The sequence below is a fragment of the Galeopterus variegatus genome, unplaced genomic scaffold, assembly GCF_000696425.1.
Source record: "Galeopterus variegatus unplaced genomic scaffold, G_variegatus-3.0.2 Scaffold7597, whole genome shotgun sequence".
NCBI lineage: Eukaryota > Metazoa > Chordata > Mammalia > Dermoptera > Cynocephalidae > Galeopterus > Galeopterus variegatus.
The window spans coordinates 75167-101494 of record NW_007733708.1 but is presented as its reverse complement, the minus strand read 5'-3'; the positions used below and the strand labels follow the sequence as shown (position 1 = coordinate 101494).

At 38.3% G+C, this 26328-nt stretch overlaps 1 protein-coding gene across 1 annotated transcript; it reads left to right on the top strand.

The window, feature by feature from the left end:
- Positions 1–725: 725 nt before the first annotated feature.
- LOC103607628 (leucine-rich PPR motif-containing protein, mitochondrial-like) lies at positions 726–18743 on the top strand (the record flags this gene model as incomplete). Its single annotated transcript, XM_008592109.1, has 8 exons — positions 726–814; positions 4639–4843; positions 8715–8854; positions 8980–9095; positions 11505–11579; positions 13409–13493; positions 15683–15825; positions 16584–18743. Coding segments are annotated over 8 exons (910 nt in total), but the record flags the coding sequence as incomplete, so codon positions are not given.
- Positions 18744–26328: the final 7585 nt, after the last annotated feature.

Genomic DNA, 26328 nt, shown 5'->3' with positions numbered 1-26328 from the left:
GGCGCACAATCCAGTGCGCCACCGGGCCGGCCTATAACAATGGTTTTAATTCTGTGGTACGTTCAGCTTTAAAAACTGAATGTATCTGGATGACAGAAATTTGAAAATTAATCAAAAATTTAAGTCTGGGGCAAGATTATTGTGTGAAATTTTAAATTTTAATATAACAATGGTTTTAATTCTGTGGTACGTTCAGCTTTAAAAACTGAATGTATCTGGATGACAGAAATTTGAAAATTAATCAACCAAATGATAATGGTGTTAGTAATATGCTTTAGTTTATATTTGAAATATACAGTGCTGAAAATAAATGTTCATTTTTGTTGCTGGAAGAATAGTTTTACATTTTATAATTATGGTGAATGTAGAAAAAAGAGGAAAAAGTATCCAGCCTAGGATACAGCAGAACAATGCAGGGCATGCAGTTATTTTAGTCATCTAATATGTCAGCATTCAAGAATCTGAACCGATTGTTTAAAAAAAATCTTGTACTTTGTTTCTTTTGTTGCTCATTTCCAACTTTGTCATCTGTCAGAATGCAAAAAAAAATTATCCTTCTATAACCATTGACAGGATAACACAAAAGCTGTCTCCAGGTCGATATTTTGCAGCAATATTTTTAACATACGAACAGTAGTTTTTATAATTTCACCTTGGTGCTCAACCATTTATTATCGTATCAGAAGCATGTCAGTAATTCCTTTCTAAATGTCTGCTTCTTTTAGCGCTGAGACCCACATCAAGGGCTTCACACTGAACGATGCTGCCAACAGCCTCCTCATCATAACGCAAGTTAGGCGGGATTATTTGAAAGGTATGTCACAATGCTTGACCTTTACGTCACATTAATGCCTCTGCAGATTTTTCTTGTAACGCCCTTCGAATACTTGGATAAAGGAGTCCATTTAGCAAATTACCTGCTTATCAAGAGCCTTTTGTGGTAGCTGAGAGACGTAAATTACTGTACATGCATTTATAATACAGCTTGAATATGAATGTACTTGTCATTTGACCACTTAGTCCAGTTTCCATTCCATTTAACACAAGATGGGTTTTCTTAAGATGAATCACAGCTCTTCAGACATGCAAAATTTGTGTTCTAGAATGAGAGAAAGTACAGGCTTTCAAGTGCGTTAAAATTCACAGCACAAGTCATTTTGCTTTGGAAATTAACATACTTTAGAGCATCTGAAACAATTCCCAGCAGTTGTTTCTCGCATATTGTGTTGGTTGTATGTGAGGTAGCAAATGAGTTAAATTGAGTGTTAAATGTGTGGGATTGTGCATCAAATGATTATAATATTGATTTTTAAAACTTAATTTAATACTTTTTTTAATAGTTTGTAATACCAACAGCATGAAAATACGGCGTTTGTTTGAACTTTAGAGTTTTTAAATTAATGTTAAGAGGATAACACCGGAAAGATGTGGAAATGACTTTGGGGAGGATTGGGATGGGGGTTGTCAGTCTAGTAGAGGCTGTTCACAGATTTGCAGTGGGATGGATTTGGATCTGGAGGTCTTATGAATGAGCTCCAAAGGGGGAAAATGATGAATCTCTTAAATTTAGGTAAGTAGCTCTTCACGTTAGGTTTTACATTTGAATTTTAGTCAATACAGAAACACCACTGTTTTGCCAGTGCAACAAAACCCGGTTAAGAGATGTTTCAGGGAGGTTGAAAAAACTCTTTAACCATTAAATATGTTACCTTGTTTCTTCCTTAGTCTGTGATAATGGTGCTATTCTTCACTTGCATGTTTATAAAATAATTTCACATCCCTAAGAGGAAGTTACTCTAATTGTGCAGCTTTAATGTTGCCTATAATACCTAAATGTGCTGGTCTTCACCTGTCTTCCTCATTGATTAAAACGGAATATGTTTGTGGTAATTTCTCCCTTTGCAAAATTTCTACCTCAGCATTCCATAGCCAGGGCCCATCCAACTAGACAGTCTTTTGGGATAGCCTTAAGTGGTAATTGAGTGGTATAAGGGATTGTTATTAAAACTTTATTTTCATGTATCCTCACTTCTAGATTGTTATTAAAACTTTAAAAGCTTTTATTTCCAACAGAAAAGACTTTGTCAAGTTAATATTTTATGTAGAAATGATAAACAATTTTATTTATTTATTTATTTTGTCCTTTTTGAGACCGGCCGCACCGCACTCAGCCAGTGAGCGCACTGGTGGTCATCCCTGTATAGGATCCGAACCTGCGGTGGGAGCGCTGCACTCTCCCGAGTGCGCCACGGGCTCGGCCCAGAAATGATAAACAATTTTAAAGCATTGAAAAATTAAACTTACTCCCCATATAAATGAGCTAATTTTCAAAAGTAGCTTATGTTTCTGTGGACATGGAGATAAGAACAAAGCAGTTTTTTAATTTCAGGGAGTTCATTTTTGAACTGAATCTGACCTGGATTTGTTTAACTTGACTGCAAGCTACCCTTTACTTGTATGTTAGTGTCCCAAGAAAACTTCAGGAAAGTACACAATGTTAATTTCTCAACTACTCTTCTCAGCTAATCAGCTCAAGTGAAGGTTGTCTAAGAGAAGGAGCCATGAGCCCACTGTTCCCCTACAACCTCCTCTACCTTCATCCCCATCCCCGCTCCTGAGCATCACCACAAGCTAATCTATTGTTGGAGTAAAGTGATCATCAATGGTGTTGGCCCTATTTCCATCTCCTTATTTTGCTCCATGGCTGACTAGAGCTGCTGATTTTTAAAATCATCTTTTGTTCTTCTGCCCTTGTCTCTTTTTCCTTAACCCCATCTAAAGTAGGCAGAAAAAATAAAGACAAATCTTAATGTAATTTTATAAACTAATGCTGATGTAGAATATTACTAGCTGATATGTGGCACCTGTGCAGTATAATCAGTATCACTAGTGAGTAGTTGAGTAAATGTTGGAATTGGGTGACAGTGGGAAAGGAGTTGGGAGGAGGGATGTGGACGGGTACCATTTTTGTTGTCCCTTAAGTCATTAACTGTACAGAAGGCAAGTCCTATATGAGTGTATGATTTTAGGTCACAGTGTTCCTTTCCCTCTTTGGATAGACATTGTTTTCTCCTTGCCCCTCCTCTCTTGCATGCATGCACCTATGGATACAAGGTCTGGGATGGTTAGGCTCTTGGATTGGTATCAAACAATATGACCTTGACTTTGAGTAAACTAAACTCTGTGCTTCAGTATCTAATCTGTAGTATTGGTACTTACCTCAGAAGAGTAGTTGTGAATGTAGATGCTTAGTACCATAACTGGTATGTAATAAATGCTCAACAAAGGTGGTAGAAGCTCATTAAGTTTGAGTTACCATTATCATCATCATTAATCTTATTTTTGTTGTTATTATTTTGATCTACTAGTGGGAAGATTTTCCCTAGCTGACAGTATTTTTGTTAATAAGAATATTCCAGAATTGATTATCTGTGTATGACCACCAGTTCATCGAGCTTATTTTCTATAGATTATATTTTTAAAATAGTATAAAAACACCTTTTGTTTTCTGTGTGTGCATGTGTATTTATAAAATTTTATTGAATATGCTTTTTAAACTATTTTCTCTTTTCCCCATTTGAGAATTACTGGTTTAGATTGTTTGTAGATTTGGAGTAATTAAATTGTTTTTTCAGTAATGAACACTAAATTTATCATGTCTTTTACTGTATTGTTTTTAATAGCCTGTTTAATTATTACCCTTTCCCTGTTCCTCTGTGAAAGATACGCTGTTTTTATTTGGAAAGCTGCTTTTAGAAGCCTTACTTTTGTCTAGGTTACGTTGCTTTAGTTACTATAAAGCCTTGAAGTATTTTTTGGAAATGGTAATGGTGATTGTTATGCTAAGTATTACATCTTCTTCCTGCCCCTCCCCCCACCGACCACTTTATTTAATATAATGATTTCACTATGCTTGCAAATAAGTCAGTAAATTAGAACAATATTCGTTATTTATTCATAATTATTTAAGTATGATATTTTTAAAAACAAACAAACCAAACTCCATTAACTATATTCATGGGAATTTGGATGATCTTTATTTTCTTCGAAAAATGAGTTCAAGAAAATATCTGCAAGGTATCTAATCATGTAAAATAAATTTGTTAGTGTGAAAGTTATATGTTCCAGTGGCCGCTCCTGTGTGGTTGATCCTGTTTGGACTAGAACGAGACATTGTTTTCAAGAAACAATCCTTGGAATATTAAAAGTTTTTGATAATCGTGTATCCAAGTTAATAAAATCTGGGAAAGTATGAATGGGGGTAGAATTTGCATATTTTTGGAAACTCTTTAATTTTTAAAATTATTCCTTATTTATATTTCTCTGAGCTTATCAACTTTCTTGAAATTAGTCACTTAAATGTTATCCATGAATGGAACTCGTATTGTCATTAACATTTGTATTTTCTCTGTGACTTAAAGAAGAAAATTTCTGGTCTCTAATATCTTATAGATAGTGAAATTAATCATTTAAAAAAGATTTCTCATAAAGTATTAATATTTTCTGTAACCTAGAATTAATTTTTTATGGCTTTTGTGTATAGGCATTTGGTGCTCATATATAAAAGCTTGTTTTCAAAATGCATTAAAATTAATATGGATCATATAAGAAAAACTGTCTTCTGCTTTTCTGTTTTAGAGGCTCTGACAACGCTAAAAACAGCCTTAGATCTGCAGCAGACCCCTTCTAGGGTAGCAGTGACTCGCCTTATCCAGGCATTTGCCTTGAAGGGTAATGTTCAAAGCATAGAAGAAATTCAGAAGATGGTAAATGGACTCGAAGACTCCATTGGACTTTCAAATATGGTTTTCATCAATAACATTGCTTTGGCACAAATAAAAAAGTGAGTATTTTCAAGCTTTCTTTTCCTCCATTAGCTACTGGAATGAATATTACCTCAAGTGCTACCTTTTAAAAACTCTTTTAGGCATTTGGAAACCATGTCAGCTGCAGAGAAAATTTTGATGCCAGTTGCTGATTATTCCTTAGCTATCAAGGAATAATTATATGCTGGAAAATATGTTGTATCTTTAAATTAAGTCTTAGAATAAACCACACTTACTGACTTCATAAAATTTGCTCCACAGTTGCTAACTTCTCATTCATACACCCAGTCTCATGTTGAAACACTTTGTTACAAAAGTGAAAAATATGTTTTGTCAGTGATACTGGAGAGTGACACTCTTCTAGAAGTGAAACAGAGGGCTCAGCAAGCTTGTTAAAAATATGCATTTCCGGGAACTTCTCTGGCGAACTGTCAGCTCGGGTCCGTGTGCCCTTTCAGGGGCCACACTGCAGAGAGATGACTATATTGAATTGAACCACGTCTCTGCATCGTAATCCTGGCTGTTATAACCTTCTACCTGAGTGTGCCACAGACAATGAAAAAGAATTGGAAAAAGGCTCAAAGGTTGGACTAAAGGCTGGGAGACTAAGAGTGGAGGATGACAGGTGGAGAGTATGGAGAGAAGAGGAGACCTGGCAGAGCAGATGGAAGAAGAGAGGGGCTGACAGAGGGGAGAGAGTCAAGGTCTCAGCTCATATATCATTTCTTCAGAGATGCCAAGTGGCTCCCAGATATTCTCTATCTCTGGCCATGTAGAAGACCCTCAGCTCCATGAGGCAAGAACATGTCTGTCTTGTTCATAGTTAATGTCCCAGAGGCCTAGTGCATCCGAGACCTTCAGTAAATAATTTCTGAAAGGAAGAACGGAATGTGTGTCATCTGGTACTTTCTGTTGGTTACATTTATTTTTAACTATGTGTTGAATGAGGAGGAAGAGCAAGCCTGGCTTTCTGGATGGGGGCTGGGTGGCAGATGGATACAGCCAACACACACGTGGGCATAGAGTAAAGATAATCTTCCAAGCAGTTTGCTTGTTAGTGGTCTGGTTACAGCTTGGTGAGGGAAGAGGTTAGAAATAATCTGCGACTTAAAATTTGCGAGAATTTTGTCACTTTCAGTCAACTACAGTGCAACCTCTTCTAACTCCACTCCTAATTCCATCTAGTTCATTGAATGAAGACATCCAAATGCATTCAAACCCTTATGTGTTCCTTTTGTAATAATTCAACAGCAAACGGGCTGGTTGGTCAGCTCAGTTGATTAGAGTGCAGTGTTGATAACACCAAAGTCAAGGGTTCAGATTCCCGTACCAGTTAGCTGCCAAAACAGAACAAAAATAATCAACAGCAAAAAATAAAATTCTACACAAACCAAGCTATTTAAAAAGTTTTGTGGAGAGGAAGGTTATTCCAACCACCACATATCACACAGGCTGAACTGTTCAACAAAGGACTACCAAATGGAAATTGGAACCTGCTCCAAGTTTCTTTTTTTTTTTAAAAGATGACCGGTAAGGGGATCTCAACCCTTGGCTTGGTGTTGTCAACACCGTACTCAGCCAGCGAGCAAACCGGCCATCCCTATATAGGATCCGAACCCGTGGCCTTGGTGTTATCAGCACCGCACTCTACCGAGTGAGCCACGGGCCGGCCTTGCTCCAAGTTTCTAACATCAAGCCAGGAATAAAAGGAGTCTGTCACAGTCTCCACATCTAACGTGAAACCTGACAATTCAGAGCAGTGATTGCCCTACCTTGGCTGGCCATAAATATTTCCTTGTCTGAAAAATCCATGCCTGCCAGATTGTCAGAACAATGAAATATTATTTGAAAATATCTAAGTTTATGCAAAGGCAGAGAAAGACTAACAAATCAAAAATAAAGATATAATGAGGATATTAGTTTTACTAATAACATCTACTTTAAAAGTTATTTGAGGTTCTGCCTCAAAAGTTTCCAGACCTCTGATCATGTTTATGGGGAGCAAAAATATTACGTTTGCATGTTTCTGATAAATGAATAAAATATGGAAAGAACTAGTTAATTGTTTCAAGAATTACATGAGGGATTTTGCCTCTAAAAGAAAAAAAAATATATGCATTTCCATATTCCCCACCCTTCTACCCATCCACTCCATCAACACACACCCCCAAAAAGAGGGGAGGTATTTAGAGTTGATTTTCTTTCTTTCTTTTTTTTTTTTTGTCCTTTTTGAGACTGGCCGCACCGCTCTCAGCCAGTGAGCGCTGTGAGCGCACCGGTCATCCCTACATAGGATCCGAACCCGCGGCGGGAGCGCTGCTGTGTTCCCAGCGCCGCACTCTCCTGAGTGCGCCACGGGCTCGGCCCTAGAGTTGATTTTCTTACCACCATCTCTACATTCCCTGCCGAGAAACACTGTTGTATAATTAAATACAGACTTGATTTTTATTAACCTCACTAGCAGTGTACACTTTGTCCAAGTTAAAGATTTACGGGGATAATTATGGAATTGATACTCTTAATGCCTTTAGAAAAAAGTGTTCTTTAGTAGTTATTCTTAAAATATATTCCATGGGACATGATATTAAAATATAATGTTTGGTTTCGCAGGGTTTTTTGTTCCTATTTCTTTAAACAGAGAAACAGTTTTGTTTTGTTTTTACCTTTTAAAACTATTTCCTCAAACAGAACTTCAAACTTTTTTTTCCCTTTAATAAGAAAATGTGGTTGTTTTAAGTTAGAAGATCAAGGAACTTATCCAAGTAAGAGCTGAATGAATTTTAAAGTATTACATATAAACACAGTGTTTCATGTGATGTGGAGAACATGTTTTTATTCACTGTAATTCTCTAACTAAAACACATAAAAAAATGTATAATAACAGGGTGTTAATTTTTAGTTAGAGAATTTTTATGCTTAATGTAATAATTTCAACATATTATTGATTATTTGGTTATAGAGTGTCAGTCATAACAGTAAAGGATCAATTATAGATTACCTTAACCAAAAAGATAGTTATAAAGATCATTTTTATTATAACTTGTTGAAAAGGCCACTCAATTGATTTTTTTCAATGTAAAAAGTGTGGGGGTTTTTTTGTGAGAATTTGAATATAAATTATTTTCTAAATGTATATGATACCTGAAAAAAAATTGATGTGACCATGGGTTAGAGACATGAAAATATGCCTTTTGAAGACGTTGTTAGCATTATTAGGAATTCTGAGCTGTTATATATCTTTACCTTATGCAGTAGAGACCAGTTGTGGATTGTAAAGCCAAAATTACAGCATTTAAACAAGTTTTCATTTTACTTCCAAAGAGCTGCAAAATTAAATGAGATAATTAAGATACAGTATTTTTTTTTCAGTTGAAACATAATTGATTGTACACATCTGTGGGGTACAGCAGTGAATATCAGCACCTGTGTGCAATACATGATGTTCATATCAGGATGATTAGTATATTCAACATTACACAGTGTAATAATTTTTGTAGACCTTTACCAATTCCACACTAACCCCCCTCTCCATCTCCCTTTCTCACCTAGATACAGTATTTTTTAAGTTATCTTCATTAATTCTTCTATGTGTTAGTTGTTTGATCTTGTCTCTAGAGCAGTGTTTTAAAATAAGCAACTATTTCAACTAGTATAAATAAAATAAGCAACTACTGTAGCATAAGCCACCTAGTGATTGCTTCTTTTTCCCAAGTGTGATTGTGTTAAAGTTGCATAGCGTTTTTTATCTGGTTAATTATAAATATATTTCCTTTTTTTCCTAAAATATTTGCATGAATGGATCTAAAAGTAAGTTTTCATATAAAAACTGCCTGCAATATTAATATAAAAGCAAATATTTCTTGATAATTTATTTGTTTTCTTTTATAGCAATAACACAGATGTTGCCATAGAAAACATTGAAAATATGCTTACTTCAGGGAATCATACCATGGAATCCCAATACTTTGGCTTGGCATACTTATTCAGAAAAATAATAGAGGAGCATTTGGAACCAGCAATTGAGAAAAGTAAGTTAGTTGTTTTTGCTAAAAGACACACGTTTTCTCTCTGGTGAGGCTGGACCCGATTTCTTTGGTGGATGAGTTATACCACTGTTTTAATGAAAGATTTTTCTTACCTGTCATTTTTTCAGTAAGCATCATGGCGGAGAGATTGGCCAATCAGTTTGCAGTTTACAAGCCTGTCACTGATCTTTTCCTTCAGCTTGTGGATGCAGGCAAGGTGGATGATGCCAGAGCTCTCTTGCAGGTAATAACCCTCCGCTCATGGAGCATTGGGGCTTGTGGCTTGAGAAACTGAGAAATTACTAGACATAGGTGTGTGGTGGAATACCGGAAATGAAGTGTGGTACTGTGGGCACATTTAAATTCATTGTGAATCAAGGTCTTGTGACAAGAACTAGATTGTAGATTGTTGGTTTTAAAGATGCCAAATTGGACTAGAAATGTCCTTTGAATTAAGAGGAGGTGGGGGTGGAGGAGACTGGTTTTTGCTGAAATGATTTAAAGACAAATGTTTTTGTGCAGATAGGTAACAAAACAACAATTCCTTTGATTTTCTACTTTAATTTCTCTAGTGCTCTAAATACTATACGTCACCATGGCAACAGTTTGCCAACACAAAGTAGGAAATGTTTGCTTTTCAAGTACAGCTTCTCACTTGAATAGTCAAACATTCTCAGTGCCTTATTTAAGGTTTATTAAGAGTTGAATTTGCTTTCTATTCACTTATGTGTCACAGACACATTAAATGACAAATGCAGGTCTCTGTGGCCCGCACTCTCAGTTAAATTAGCAATCTTCAGGAAAGGAGACAACTTGCATTCATGCCATTTTAACAGCACTAAATATAAAGCTGCGCCAAGTGCCAACAGAACGGTGGGTGATCAGAGCTGCCACTGGCAATGTACACAAACAGGCACCACTGAGGAGCCCCTTCCCAGCAGGTGGCAGTCAAGCAGTCACCATGATCCCTCCAACAGCTGTGTTTGTGTAGACTCCCTGTGTCAAATTGAGGCCGGGGACCAATTTCTAATAGTAAATAGTATTATATTCACTTACATTTTTACCAGCTGCAAAAAATCTTTAGTAGATAGGGATGGTAAAACTGTACCCCTTTCCTTGAGCTCCAGTTTTGATCCATAAAGTTCTAGTTTGACAGTAGAATCCAAGCCATTTTTAGAAGAAATTCCTGAAAAATTTTCTCAGTGTTAACAGATTTATAACATGTGTAAATTGGTACTGCTTTGTAAGGTGCCTATTTTATTCCTGGATGGAGAGAAATTCTAGCTAATCAGGAAATTTTTTGTTTGGTTTGTTTCATTTACTATTGTCTCTCTCTCTCTCTCTCTCTCTCTTTTTTTTTAAAGAAAAAGGCAATTTATGATAGATAGGGATTTCAGGAATCTTTTCATTACTTTAGCTTGCTGCCTTTAGTGTTAAAGGTTCTATCTTGAAAGGAATATACTCTTATGCTTTATCTTCATGTGTACATATCTAAGTATGTACTAGGAGTGGAGCATATAAATATCTAATTATATGTGTGATGGTATTCATTCAGTTTCAACACATTCTTTTGGTAGTTCTGTAGAATGTGGCACTTGGTGCTTCACCCCCCACCCCACCCCCAGCTTGTTCTGAGCTGTGATTGTCAAGGCTCTTCCTAGTAAGAGCCTTGGGTGGGAGACAGCAGGGATGTTACCTGATGCTCTCAGTGCTGCATTTACCTTTCCAGAGTTTGAGGTTTGAGATGATAAACGCTTCATCCATCCCTTACCTGCTTGTCAAATAGTAAAAGCTTGTTCTTGCTGTAGTTAAGAATACTTTATTCACAGATGTCGAAAACATCAGTTTTAAATGTAAATGTTCTGTGTGTCCCCAAAAGTTCTTTTTATACTGTTCGTTTTAGTATGACAGTGTTTTAAAGCTTTGAAGGAGCAATGTGCTTTTAGAAACTTAAGAAAGTGACATCTGTGATGAGTGTAAACTAAAATATTGTCTTGCCATATTTGATTTTACTGTAGCATCTAAGATTGGATAGACACTTGATTTATCTGGTCTGTCATATAAACTTTTTTTTTTTTTTTTTTAGTTTAACTTTTGTCTCTTTCTCAAGCACTGGCTGTCTGTTGAAATGAAAGCCTTTTATAAAATAGAGAGATTGAAATCAGTCCTTTTGTATGCATAAGTGTAGGTAATTATACTTTAAAGAGAACTTGCTTTGTACATTTTAATTTTTATAAAGAAACGAGCAGTTATCTCCCTGACACCTTATTAAATGTATAATTAACCTTATGATCCCTAGCTCACTTGTGAATGCTTGGCAGCATAATTGGAGAGGAATAGTGTTTCTTTTTTCCTCTTTCTTCGCAGTCCTAAACCTTATTCTGTGGTTGTTGAAGCATTAGTTTAATTTTTCCCTTTTCTTTTTAAACAAACTTTATACTTACAATGCCAAGGACATCATTCACCAAATCTTGGCATAGCTTACGCTTGTTTTCTTTTTTCTTGCCTTAGAAAAAAATGGTCGACTATTTGGCCTTCCTGTTGATAATGATGCACTACTATGTTATTGTGAACTTTCTTAATTGGAAATATTCTCCTTGGTATGCTTGTTTATAAAAAACCTTTACTTACTGAATAATGTTTTAATTTTTAGAGATGTGGTGCAATTGCTGAACAAACCCCAATTTTGTTGACATTCTGTATTAGAAGTGCTCGGAAACCAGGAAAGGTACTGTGCCTTACTTCTTTAAAAGTCAGTAATGCCCTAGGTATCTTCCTCAAAGGTATTGAGTTTAATGTAAGAGTTTGTTGGTTCAGGTCTTTATCTAAAATCACTATAGAGACTGAAGACTTTGCTTGTTGATACAGAGTCAGTTCTGGCTTCTTAGTTGTGCTGGCAACACAAAACAAGTTCATATAGTGAATCTCCATTAGTGCGGTTATGATTGAGAGCCCTAGGAAAGGGCCCCTAGAAATGGAAGATAAAAGAATCGTGTTGCTTAGGTCACCAAAAGAGACTTAGAGTGTTGCTTAGGTCACCAAAAGAGACTTAGAGTGTCTTCTGTCAGGTGACTACCACTGAAGAGTGTCTTCTATCAGGTTGCTACTTTTGACCACTTATCAGGTATACATCATCAGGCAGATGAGCCATTTGGCTTTAAAATTAGTATGGTACCACAAATTAATGTTCTCCTGTGGATGGGTATGTAACAGAACAAAGTCCTATTTTTGATTTTTTTTTTTCTTAAGAATAAAAGCATATTTCGAAAAAAAAAATTTTTTAGATCTAATTATACCTGTTGAGCACCAGAAACTCCATTGTTAGTTTTATATGGGTATGTTGTGAAGTTTCAAACAGAGTGGGTTGTAATGCTTGTTTTATGTAAAACATTTAAGCTGTTTCCATTCTGAGAGGTCTAGTTTTCCTTAATTTCTGCACACTTTTCCTATGTATACCCACACTTTAAAAAATTTTACCTAATTGCACTTTTTATCTCTGACTTACAATGAACAACTTTTAGAAAATATTTAGTTGCCTTTTTCCCCCCTTTCAAAGAGTCTATTTTTTAAAATTTGAGATACTAAGTATAAGAAATCCAAAAAGCACTTGTCAGTCCAGATGTGGGACTGTGTCCATTTCGTACTGTCTTGCTCAGGAGATGGGACAGGCAATGTATGGTAATATATCTGCTTAGAGCATTCCTCCCAGAAGACTTTAAAATGCAAGAAGTCCTGGAAAGATATAGGTCTAAATGTGGATTAACTGAATGAACATGCAAAAAAGTGAGTTAGGATTTTTAAAATGCCAGTTACAGTGCCCCACTGTGTGACAGTAAAGTAGTTAAGCAAGATTCAGCTTCTCTTGGTGAAATGGGGACAGGACATAAATGTATATAAAATTCATCATCGATTTATCCAGTAATACTGGAGTGTGCCTGGAAATATTTGTTGGTTATTCATTAGGGCGTGGCAGTTCTGTATTCACTACAGGAAATAAAACCATAGTGTGTTTACATACTCCTGGAAGCAATCAAGTAAACATTCCAGTGAGATCCTGGAAATGCTTTATGTATGTACCAAATGGGGAACCCTTAACAATGTTTGGCTGAATTCTTAATATTTCATTGAAAAATTTTGGCACCTTAAAGATACAGTCATTACTTCTTGTACCTTTGAGATCTCATAATTTCTTGGTATGGTTACCAGTTGACAAAAGAAACAATCTTTATAATACTTTAGAATAATATTCATAGAAATATAAGTGGAATTGCATTAGCTTTTGAAAATGCTGATTTGTTTTCCCTGTAAATTATTGAATCAACATCAAATAGTAAGAAATATAGAAGGGTCAGTTGGTCGGAGTATGGTATTGATAACACCAAGGTTAAGGGTTTGGATCCCTGTGCTGGCCAGCCACCAAAAAAAATTTTAAAAATAAAATGAGCAGGCAGTTCTGTTGTAATTGTCAAGATTTCCTGATATAATGTTGATGTATTAGTGTTCTGTTTCACTCTTCTTTTGAGTTTGTGGTAATGTTACCTGTATTTAATCCCCTAGGCACCAACTCTGAAATCTTTGTTAGAACTGATTCCGGAATTAATTGAAAAGGAAGAAGCATACGCTTCTATCATGAAAAGCTACGGTAATAAGTTTAATCTGACTATATTATTTAAATGATTTAAATATTTGTAGTATAGTCAGCTAAGTCTTAGTCTTCAGCTCAAAGGCAGTAATACTAAATACCATATAGTTACTTATAAATAATTCACTTAGTTCTAGAATATGTTTTAAAACTATACATAAGAAAAATATGAAATTATTCATATAACTTTAACATTAAAAAGTATGACTGAGCATCTTCAGAGTGACCAACGTATGGTGAGTAGGATCCCAGGCTCCTGGAAAGACCTGGAAGTCCACTTGGATTTACATATCAGAAACCAATTTAGTCTTCTGAGGCCCTGTTCGTGAAATGTAGCATGAAGTGGGTACATATTTTAGACTATCTGACTTGCCTTCTAGCTCCTTCAGTACCCTCTCCACCTGTCTACCTACTTCTTTGAAATAACATACCCCGTAATTAAAAAGTGGCTCAGGGTTTTGCCTTAAGTCCCAGGTGAAATTCCAGTGAAATTAGTTTGTTCCCCGATTGCCCAGACAATCACATATGAAAGGTAGCCAGTCTAGTTTCCTCAGTAATCAAGATAAATGTTAGCATTTCTCTGTTAGGATCACCTATCCATCTGCCACTCACTGATTTGCTCACTGGAGGCTTGGAGTAAATGAAGAATTGCTTTTTGGCAGGACAACAGATTCAGCAATCCCATTTAGTAAATCAGTTCTCCATTTTTTCCACCCCATGAGAGGAACAGGCCATATTTCAAAATAGAGCTACAATCATAAACCTTCTCAAATTTCCAATAACTAACATGAAATAGTGTCAAATTCATAAAACTATATATGTTACTACTAAATTAGGTAATCTAACTTGGGGGCAGAAGGCAGGAGATTATGAAGTAGAGAAAGGAAAGATGCTAGAGTGTTCTGAGCAGATTCCTAGAAGGTAGAGCTTGGGGCTTTGACAGTACTAGGGAAAGTTTTCAGGCCTGTACAGAGGGGAGCAAAGGATTTACACAGGAGATTGACTTCACTCATACTGCAGTCTGTCCCAACTCCACTAAGAGCTAGTGAGTCATTCATCCTTCTTCCCTATTGGAGGTCTTGGATTGATTGCTAAACTTCTCACATCCATCCTGGGGGTTCACCCTGGCGCTGCTGGAGTTGGGATTGGTTATACAGCATATACAGCATCAGTGCAGGGTAGGGGTTTGTTTGGTGCTTAAATGTTAACAATCTAATGCAAAATTAAAGAGTTGAATTACCAGCAGTAATTGTTAGCAGAGCCCACATAATCTCGATAGTAAACTTAAAAAAACAAAAATTTTCTGCAAATCAGCCATAAGTGGAGTACCAACTATACTTAGCTCCTAGGCTATTTCATCATTCATTTAAGTAAAATATTAGTGTAACTTGTTAATGTATCCTTATAGATTTTTGTGTGTGTGTGTGTCATTGTAGCTAACTGTATTCTCCATATTTGCTTATATTCAATAGGAAAATATACGGAAAGTATTTTGGGAGTCATTTAGCTGATAATCTTGATATTGATGTGCATATATAGATTTCCACGTAATTTACATGCCTCTCACTGCAATAGTCCCTGGATTAGCTTGATTTTCAGAGTGTTATTTTAAGCAGAAGAGAATTAGATGTCTCTTAGAGACATTAGATGTCTATTAGATGTGTCTGCTTATTACTTTATGATTGAGAACTTGTTTGTGGTCACTTTAACTATCATAGGTCTTCAAAATAATGTAATAACCTAACACGTGATACCATTAATGTTGTTCTTTTTTTTTTTCCTTTTTTTGTCTTTTTTACTGACCGGTAATGGGATCACAACCCTCGGTATTGCGCCCACACCTCGCTCAGCCAGTGAGCAGGAACCGGTCTCCACATGGGATCCGCTCCCAAGCGGCGCACTCTCCAGTGCGCCACCGGGCCGGCCCATTAATGTTGTTCTAAAGGCCCTAAATGTACACATATTTGTCATTTTTCATCTCCTTCATAGTGAGTGATGCTGAATGAGGGGTTTGGGAAGGAGTGAGGGAGTTTACAGATTATGAATGTGGCTTCTTGCTGGAAGTAAAGTATTCAATTGCCTGGGGGCAAAGGGATCCAGGAGTCTCTGAGCAGCTAAGTGTTTCGGTGAAAAGAGGAAGATAGGTTGTCTTTATCTATGATTAATATCTTTTTCTTTAACTTTGTCAGTCTTGGACAAAGATGTCACATCTGCTAAAGCACTGTATGAACATTTGACTGCGAAGAATGTAAAACTGAATGATCTGTTTCTAAAGCGTTATGCATTTTTGCTGAAGGATGTTGGAGAGTCTGTTCCTTTCACTGAGCCCCCCGTGAGTATTTCTTAATTAAGGGGAAAAAATACCTCTACAGGTTTATGTATGCCTCATAATAATGTGTAAAAAAAAATGAGTTGAACACTTAATTACATGAAGATTAGATCTCTGTGAAGAAGTCTCAGGGGAGGGCTTAAGGGACCTAGCAGCCATGCCTTGGCTGTGGCTAGGGGAGAACATAGCCCTCTGGGGCTGAGGTTTAAAATACAATGTCTGTCTCAGATCTTCAGCTGTAGGTGTGAATTTATCAAATGTCCTTGGGGCTGTTCTCTCATCATTTCAACTTGAAACAGGATTTAATGGCCTGTGTTTCAATAGCCAAGCATATTACAACTCTGTTCGTTCCTTGTTCGTTTTAAATAAGTTGGTTTTTATTTCTTTATCTAGGAAATTTTGTTTTATTTTGTTTAATAAGAGATAACATGTATGCAAAATTTTTCTTTATTGTGTCATTGAACTGAAAGTCACTACACCATGTTTATTTCAAACACTTTAATCTTTCATACCCAGGTATAGTTTCACATGTACGTACTCAGCAGAGGCTCCCAGTGCTAGCTTTAACTCTGAACTTGGGGCCCCAAACTTGTGATTTCATGAAACAGGAAGGAGTGCTAAAGCTTGAGAGGTGGCATTGGCATGGGCCCAGCAGTCTTAGCTACCACTTTGCAGTGCTTTGTGATTTTTAAGTTCTGTACCATCATCTCTTGCTGGTAGCTTTATCTGTAACTTTCCTCCCTTTTTTTTCTCCTTAACAGGAAAGCTTTGAATTTTATGCAAAGCAGCTAAAGGAATCACAGGAAAACTCTTTTTGAAATGAGCAGGCTCTACTTTGTTTTGTGTGTATTTGTGATTCTGTGTCTAAATGTTATTTTTAAAATGTATTTGAGAAGAAAAAATAAATAAATGAAAAATTACTTTGTTTATGTACTTTTATTTGTAATATATGATATGTTCCATATCTTATTGACAACTGTGTACACTTAGTCACTAGACTTTTTGGTTTTTGTCTCTGACATAAATCTACAGCATTTCTTTAAGGCTTCTGATGCATGAAGCCATAATTGTTCAGGGTTCTTCTCTCAACGGACTCTTTCATTCCCCTGCTCTGTTTGCTCTATTTGCTCTATTTTCATAAAAATATTATTAATTTAAGACTTGCTTGTTAGTATTGTTTATCTGAAAAATTTTGGAGCTAGATAAAATGCTCAGTGAACTTCCTAGTGCTTAATATTCTATGATACAACAATTCCTTATGTGTATGAAGTCCTGCATAATTTTCTAATTTTGCAGAATGTTAGTAGTAAGAGTCGTCAAATCTAGTGCTTGTCATTTTCCAGCAAGAAGCAGACTCAAAGAGACTGTCACTTACCCTTGGTCAGCGTGCTGTTTGCTGACACCTGGAGGCTCCTCAGCACGCTTTTCCTTTTTCCCTTCTACCGTGATGGTTTCCATGAGCCTGTTTATAGAAGTCTCTACAATTGAGTCTTGGTTATAACTTACCATGAAGTAGAGCAATGCATTTCCTCTCATTTTGGTTGAAGGTCTTTGCTGACACAAGCTATACCCTACGCCAGCCTCGTTACTTCATGCTCACATCTTCTAAATATGTGATATCATATGTGAAAGGGTGAAATCTTGGTTTATATTCAATTTTTTTTTTTTACAACTCTGTATTTAGTTTTTAAAAATAAAAGTAAAAATAAAAATACCCTATATTGGCTCTCATGCCTGCTAATATCTACATTGTAAGTAGTTATATTTAAAAAAAAAAATTTAAGATAGGTAGTCAAGATAGTTTACCACTCAAAGGTGTCTTAATATGAAATATTGACCTATTTGGGGATGAGGTAATTAATTACCCCAAATGCTAGAAATATTTTATTTGGGGATCAGCTCCTTCTTGTATTCTTTGTCCAATTGAATTTGATGACTACCCCCTGTTCTGGTTTCCTACCATTTACATCAAAGGGAGACCTTGCCTTTGGAAGTTCTCAGGCCCCTTGTTTGTGCAGTTATCCTTGTTTCTTCTGGGACCAGCCCTCCTTCATCTAGTGCCTGCTTGCAGATGGCATGAGACGGAGGGCTGATGGTGGGAGGCCAAGAAGTAAATGTCATCATAGTAGTAGCCATGCTTTTTCTTCACCTCTGTCCTGTAGTTAGACGTAAGGAGGTAGGGGGCTTGGCCAGTGCCTAGAGGATATGAGGCTTTGTTTTGTCTATTGCCCAGGTGTAGGACCTGTACATGTTGTAGTGCTGCTATTGTCTGATTTTCCAGGAGCCTCACTCTTGTGCGTATGTCTTTAGTGATTCCACTGAAGTAGGCCTTGATTTTTGCAGTCATGCTATAACTATAAGTTAGTTGAGCTACATTTTATTGATGTTTATTAACATATCCTTGGCAAGGCACATCCTTGGGGCATAATCTGGACTTCATATCACGTGGGGAAACTGAGAGTACAACCAGCCCTGCAGATGGACTCTGGTAAAATGGGGGTGTAATACAGAGGAAATAGGTAAAAACTCGTCATCTAGCATTCTAAACAGCAGCCGGAGACCATTAAATACATGTGTTAACCAAGAATTATCTAGTCAAATATCTTTAGCACTGAATTGCTTCCCCTTTTGAATGTAAATATCTAAAGTATAGTAATTGTATATCCTAGGTGGGTTTATGAGTGCTTTCTAAAAATCTAATAGGTATATTCAAATAAATAGAAATATAGAGCAAACAAAATTATAGCAACTCTATAAGACATGTTAGACTTAAATTATAAGCAAACATCTAATTCTGAAAAGTAAACATACCATTGCAAACTTGGAAAGAGGAGTATTTTATATGTAATTATGTGCTTATGTATTTGAACCTAATCTAATTTTAATGTGAAATGCTTTGAATAAAGTATACACCAAATATCTGTATGCTTCTTCAATTTTATCTAATGTTTGCGTGAGTTCTTTAAACCATTTCAAAAGATTCCAGTTGCAAAATTTTAAATTAAAAGGTGTGTGGTGAGCTCTGTAGTGGCCAGAATTTCCTACTTAAGTGGCCTACAGTTTGTGTGTGGAGAACCAAAGAAGTCACTGCTTATCTGTTTTAAGGACATGCAGGTATTTGAGATCTTTGAGGGGCAATGTTGGCAAGAATCAGAAGATAGAGTTGGGATGTATGGTAAAGTGACACTCAAAACGAAGGGTGTTTTGCTTCTTTGTGTATGACTGGTATTCATCCATTCCACACACATGCAGGCTTCAGCACCTGCACCCTTTTTTGTGAATGCTCACTGAGACCACCATCAGTATCACCCCTCGGCTGCTTTCTGGGGCCCCTCATTCCCACCCGGCATATTAATTGTGTTCTCTCAGGGCTTCCACAGCCACATCCACAGAGCAGCTATGACGCGGATTGTGTGCGGACTCCCTAAGGACTGCTTCTCTGTGTATCCCCAGACCTATCACAATCCTGGCTGCAGGCTCGCAATAAATGGAGTTTTCTGTAGTCAGTTCTGTGTGTTCGATGAGGTTAGCACTGAACACTTACAACCATGTGTCAGGCACCCTCTTGCCTGATATTCACGGTGAGAAAACTTAGGCTTACAGAATTGAATTTGTCCAGAATCACAACAATAACTCACACGGATAGGACTCTGACTATTCATTTACTTCTTATGAGAATACAAAACAAGCAATCCAGTTTAAAGTCAGTTTAAAATCCAATTAAAAGTCAAATTGGAATCTAAATAGTAAGAATATTCTATTTAAAGAAACCTTTCATATTAACAACTTTTCCCAGTTTCTGGACACTTTGCACTTGTTATTTTCTTCCATTTAATCAAATACCCAGCGCCTGGCATCATCACCAAGTTTACAAGTTCCTGTAAATCATTAAGTAAGCTTTATATTGCAAATTGTTCTTCCTGGTACAAGCTATTTCTCAAGTCTGCAATGTGTGCATTCTGCATACTTTTTCTCATGTCTTTGAGTACAATTTTCATTTAATAATTTGTCTTTCTGACAAAGCCAATATTTGTAGAATTTCTATAAGTGAAAGCAACAATCCTGAAGTATGGTTGAACTAATAGCTGCAGGGGTTACAAAATCATGGTAATTTATCGCTTTGCTGTTGTACAATCATGCATGGGAGTGTTTGCATTAGAGATGTATACTGCTTTCAGGCCCAAGGACTTTACAAAGCCGGTATTATGCAGCCTTAATACAAATAAAGGAAATGACTGCATTAGCAAATCCAGAATAGGCACTTATCTTTTTCTTTTTTGCATGAAGAAAAGAAACATAAAGTCTAGGTAGAACAAAAGCATTTATCCAGCTTCAGACTTACTGCCTCTGCTGTGAGTTTGGACAATGGTTGGCTGTTGAGAGCCATCCTTAGAATTTTCCTAAGTAGTATTTTCACCAATGCAGCTCTCAGATGTATACTTGCTGAAATTCTCTAAATTATGTATTTGTTTTCGTCTTTCCTCCCTGAGGATATGTATGAGCTGTCCCAGTGTCTGCAGACCTACCAGTTAGAACAGACCCTGGCACTGGTAGGCGCCCAGTAAGCATCACTGAGTCAATTAGCTCAACACTGTGTCTTTCCTCTGTCCAAGTCATGTTCCTTCTGGATGTATGGTTCACATGCATTGCACTGGAGGTTTCCTCCCACACGCTTATCTTCATAAGGGATTCAAAGGTGCCACTTTCTGGTCATTAACTCTGCAGCTCAGAGCTAGGACATTGGAAATTGAGGCCCAAGGAGACCTTCAATACCCAAGTGCCCACATAACTGGAGGTTTCCTCCCACACGCTTATCTTCATAAGGGATTCAAAGGTGCCACTTTCTGGTCATTAACTCTGCAGCCCAGAGCTAGGACATTGGAAATTGAGGCCCAAGGAGACCTTCAATACCCAAGTGCCCACATAAAAACATTTTCAAGTTTGGTGTCAGGAGGAGGTGGTCTCTTAAATGTGATAAAAGTCATACAACCTCAAGCTGAGCCCAAACACGGTGCAAGGCTTCTATGCAATAGAGTAGTTGAGAAAAATACAGAGCTTTATTTTTAGCATGGGGCAGTAGAGCTTTTTAGCAGTTTGGGGAAACAAGGGATATTTGCAGTTTTACAAAATGACAAGACAATCATACAGATGATAAATGTGAGCACAGTTACATAGAAAGTAGAGAAGTGTTACTGATTTGGAATGTGTTTAAGAATCTCAACTCACTGCTTAAATATTATTGTTTTAATTATTAGCTGCGAAAGGCACATGTGCTGCTGTTCCCAGCTCAGCAGAAAATGGGCTGTGCTCCATCTATCTGCCTGCCTGCCTGTCTGCCTCCCCTGCCGAAGCTGCCTCAGGCCGAGGCCATGAGATGGGGACACAGGATATTACTATATCCAGGCCACTTTAAATGAACCAATCATGATCAAGCTACGAATGACAGATGAGATTTGAATTACCACATTCAAATTATTTGCAAATAAGGATGTTCATTGTCTTTCAGGCAGGAGCATTGATATATTTTCCAAATAAGCACAGGTCAACCAGCAAAATGCTTCATCACTTTCCCTGCTTCCCAATCCCTTGCTCACTTCTTCATAGGCTGTCTTGTGCTCCAGACATCAAGGCGAGTTGGCCCCAAAGAAAAGTGATTTGGGGGACTGTGCTAAACTCCTCTGCTAAGTGACTAATATGAGTCTCGATAGAATCCCTGGTCCAAAGTCTGTTAATGCTTGGATTTGACATAGATTTAAATATCTCTGCTGCTAGGTGCTTAATCTAGGATCAAGACAAGAATTAAAGAAAAGTAAGAGAAAAGAAAAAAGCAAATGCAAAATCTATATCTGTAGACTGGCTTAACCCACGCAAGACTGAGTTTTATATAATCTTTATAGGAACATGAGCCGTTAAAAAATATATATAAGGGCCGGCCTGTGGCTCACTCGGTAGAGTGCGGTGCTGATAACACCAAGGCCCCAGGTTCGGATCTTATATAGGGATGGCCGGTTTGCTCACTGGCTGAGCGTGGTGCTGACAACACCAAGCCAAGGGTTGAGATCCCCTTACCGGTCATCTTTAAGAAAAGAAAAAAAAAAAAAATATATATATATATATATATCGGGAAATATTTAAGTCAATATAGGTAATTATTTTCTGTGTAATTAAAACTCCCCCATCAATAGCATTGTTACCGACAGGCCAGACTTGGCTTGCCCTCTAGCATTAAACAAATGACCTGCAAGTCCAAAAGTTGATGCAAGGATTGGAAGGTTTATTCAGATTACTGGTACTCAACTAAATGCCTAACCAAGCAAACAAACAAAAGAGGAGCAGTGGGGTCTAGTATAGCCTAGTCCCAATCAGCGGGGCCAACCTATTCCATTAATAGCAATTGATAAAAGCAGTTCTCCACACTGTTTTCAGCATAAAGAAGAAAAGTATCGACTAGATTTATAAATCAGAGAAACAAAGCATAGCCAGGAGCCCTCCAGGGTGCACCTACTTAGTAGTGGATACAATCCAACCAAATAGCAGAAGAGGGCTCAGAAAATCAGAAAGGTAAAGAGAATAAAGTATTGCCTTGCCGGAATTTAGGCCAGGGACTCCAGGAGAGATCTACCAGCAGCAGAGACATGGGAGCAAAATAGTCCCAGTGGCCACTTGCCTCTTGCAGCTAGAGTCTTCTCTGGTGCCCAAAGCTTTCTAATTTTTGCCAGTAATTAAATTAGGCTCTCAGATCCCAAAGTCATAGAAATGAACAATGTACCCAACAGTAAAGCAAGCAACGCTTTATTAAAAGAGGAGATAGACTTATGCATGGGGAGTAGCAACAGTAAAGCTGGCCCCCTGAGGGGAGTTGTGTTGTATAGGGAAAGGAGTTAAGGGGTACAGGCCAGCATCACTGGAGGTGGTCCTTTCTGTTCTTCCTGGCTGCATCATGGGCGCATGCTCAGTAGGTACAAGGTGGCAGTAGTGTTCATCATTGTCACCCCAGGAGGGTCATTGTAGCAGTCACCTTGATGCTTTGTGCGCAGGTGGGAATTCCTAAAGGGGTCTTAAAGTTGACCTGTAACTTTTGTTATTATGGTAAAACAAGCCTTGGGGAGGGATTTTGCAACTCAGTAAATATCTGTTTTCTCCCTTATCTCAGTCTATTTTGTCAGGGCAGCCCTTGGGGTAATCATTTGCCCTGGGGGTCTCATGACTGAGGAGTGGAAAAGTAATGAAGTGTCCTCTATAGGGAAAATGGAGTCAGTTTGGTTCACAGGCCTAGCCTTACTCTGTTTCAGCATGACTTGAATTGGAGGGCTTAAAATGCAAATTTCAAAACCTTTATCTTTTGATCAAGGATCTGCAAACAATAGCCTCCCACCAAATCTAGCAAGCTGCCTGTTTTGTAAATAATATTTTATTGGAACACAGCCACACCACCCATACATTACTTTGTGGCTGCTTTCACATTATAACAGCAGAGTTTAATAATTGCAACAGAGACTATATGGTCGACAAACTTGAAATGTTTACTATTTGATCCTTAACACGAAGTTTGCAACCCATCTTTTGATCATTACAAATGAGCAATGCAGGGGCAAGGCTCACTGAACAATATGCATGCCTCTATAGCCTTGGTTCTTTTCCCTGGCTTCACATGCACTGGGGAGCATTTTAAACAAAACACACCTATAGGATTCGAATCTCTGGAGACGGGTGCATTTATTAAAGCTCCAGTTGCAACCAGGGTAGAGAACCACTGCTCTAGAAATGGCAGCTGCTGGAGCTTCTCCATCTCTCCTGCCTTTGCACCTCGTCCCTTGTCCCTGCAGCTTGGCATATAGAGCCCACTGAGTTATTAAAGCCCTTTGCAGACTGAATGGAAAACTCACCAAGTCAGATGACGTATAAAAAACACTGATGTCCTCTTCCTCTTTCCCCCTTCTCTTTCATTCAGGTGTAAAGCCATTAGGGACCACAGTGTGTGGGGGTGTGGAGGGGTGGGGGTGGCTGTGGTGGGCCAGAGTAGTGTGAGGAGGGCAGCTGTGCAGAGTCAGGGACAGCCCAACCAGCAGGATGAGGAGGATGTCCACATACAGTGGAAGACATGGCAGTGTAGATTGGAGACTGGTTACACACAGGGGATTAATCAAATGAGTAACTGTAGTAAGGGTAATGGAAGCCAGGTTTCTCAGGTATGTATGTGTTTGTGTACACACGTGTGCACATGTGTATTCCCTAACTCTCACGAGAGTCTGGGAGCAGGGATGCCCATAGCAACAAGCATACTTAACCACTCAGATCTTGGCATCTAAATATCATTTTCCAGTAAAAGGAACCAAGATTCTTCAGAGAAGCGTCTGATTTCAGGGCTGGGCTAGGAAAGTACCATAAGCCTGAAACACTTTGTCATGTCAAAAAGTCCTCAAATAACGGCGGGGACATGTCAAAAGGATGTAGAAGTCAGCTTGAAGGGGCTCCCACTGGCCAAATTGAAAGGGACCTTAGCCAGAAAATGGCCATCTTTGGGATAACTAGGACCAAGCAGAAAATTTCAGCTAGCTATTGGGAACTGATAATCATCAATTCCTCAAGGTTAGCAGAGGCAATGAGAAACTGACCATATGGCTGAGACTGCCCAGAAATGAAATCATGTCCTGAAAATATCTTTCTCAAGTTTATTTCTGTTTGTCTCCCATTACACCCTCTTATGTTGATTTACTTTAGATGTTTCACACCTACAATTAAGGATTGAAACTAAGTTTTCTTGTTTTTCTTACCTCCCTAACCAACGGCAAACAGGAAATCGAAAAGAAAGGCAAAGCACCCTAGCTGATTAACTCACCTTCTTGCTGAAAGGAAAATTGCATCCACATTAGGTAGAGGAACAAGTCAGGTATTTTTATGTTCTAGTGATACTTGACTGAGGTTATTGTATTTGACCTCTCCCTAGGAGATAAGGACTCTGACCCTGAAATAACAAACATGAAGGGCTTGAAGCTGACCAGTCCACTAACTGCAGACTCCATGACACAAAAGCACCTAGTCCATCATGGGGCCCTGACAGCTGATTCAGACCCTCTGCTGATCCCATGACCAGCTTCCTGCTTTTCCTGCAGGACAAAACACTTTTACCTCACTTTCCCACCTCTTCCCCTTTACAAACCCCAGAACAGGTGTCAGGAGGTGGGATAATTTTAGCATGGTCATCCCCCAGATGCTGGTTATCTGAATAAAGCTGCCAATCCTTGCACCAACTATTGGACTTTCTGGTCATTTATTTAGTGTGAGAAGGCAAATCAAGCCTGCTGCCAGTAACAAAATCAGGGGCAACTTGAGCATTAAAATTAATAATGATAGAGAAGGATAATACCTCATTGAATAAAATAGGAAACAACAAGTCTATTTTGATGAAATTTTAAAAATCAGTGGTGAGGAATGGGCAAGTAATAGTTTCAAGTTTCCTACAAAAAGCTTATTAATTACAAAAGGAGGGAAAATAGTAACGTGACTGTGGAGAAGCCTGGCAGACACCCAGCTTTAGTTAAGTGCTCAAAGTGAATGAAAATCATCGTATGGCATCGTATGGGACAAACTGAAACTCTGCACCACCTACAGGATACACTGAGCAGAACACAGCGCACTTCCATGGTATTTCTCCCCAAGGTGCGTGACCTGAATTTAATCTTAAAAATACATCAGGCAAACCCACGTTGAGAGGTAGTCAGCAAAATCTTCAAGTGTCAAGCCATGAAGGTCAAGGACAGTTGAGGAACTGTTGTAAACTGGAGACCAATGAGACACGACAACGAGGTCTAATGCTTGAGTCTGATCTGGCCTCTTGCCATGAAGGACGCAGTGAGAATACTTCAGTGAATGCTGAGTGGGGTCTGCGTAACCACGTAAATATCCTAAACGTGAGGAGTGGATTGTAAAAGGGCAGTGTGCTAGCACTGCTTCTCAAACTTGGATATTCATACAAATAACCCAGGGAATCTTCTTAAAATGCAGATTCTGACACAGTGGGTCTGGATGGGGCCTGAGATTCTGCCTGTCTTGCCATCCCAGGTGATCCCGTGCTGCTGGCCCAGGGACCACTCTTGAAGTAGCAAGAGCCTAGAGAACCTGGTGAAGACACACACCATTTGCTTCCCAAACACCCCCCTTCCTGCTTCTTTTGGTTCCAGACTCTGATTTTCCTTTTGGAGCAATCCCCTCCCGCTTTCTGTGTACCCATTTGGGTCAGATGGTCCTCACCACTCGGGCATGAAGCATGCACCGTGGGCCTGAGCCATCCCATCCCCTGGCCACTGTCGAAGGCTCAAGGCTGGTCCTGAGACCCAGCCAGGGCCAGTGAGATGCAACTCCCACAGGTCCGCCTGAGCTGGCACAGCCTCTATAAACCTCTTCGGCTTCTGGAGCCTTCCTGGGCTTCTAAGCCTTGCAGTGGCTCAGGCCTTGCCTTCTGCCCTCTAACTCCTAAAGGCCTCAAAGGCTTTTCTGACCCCCCAC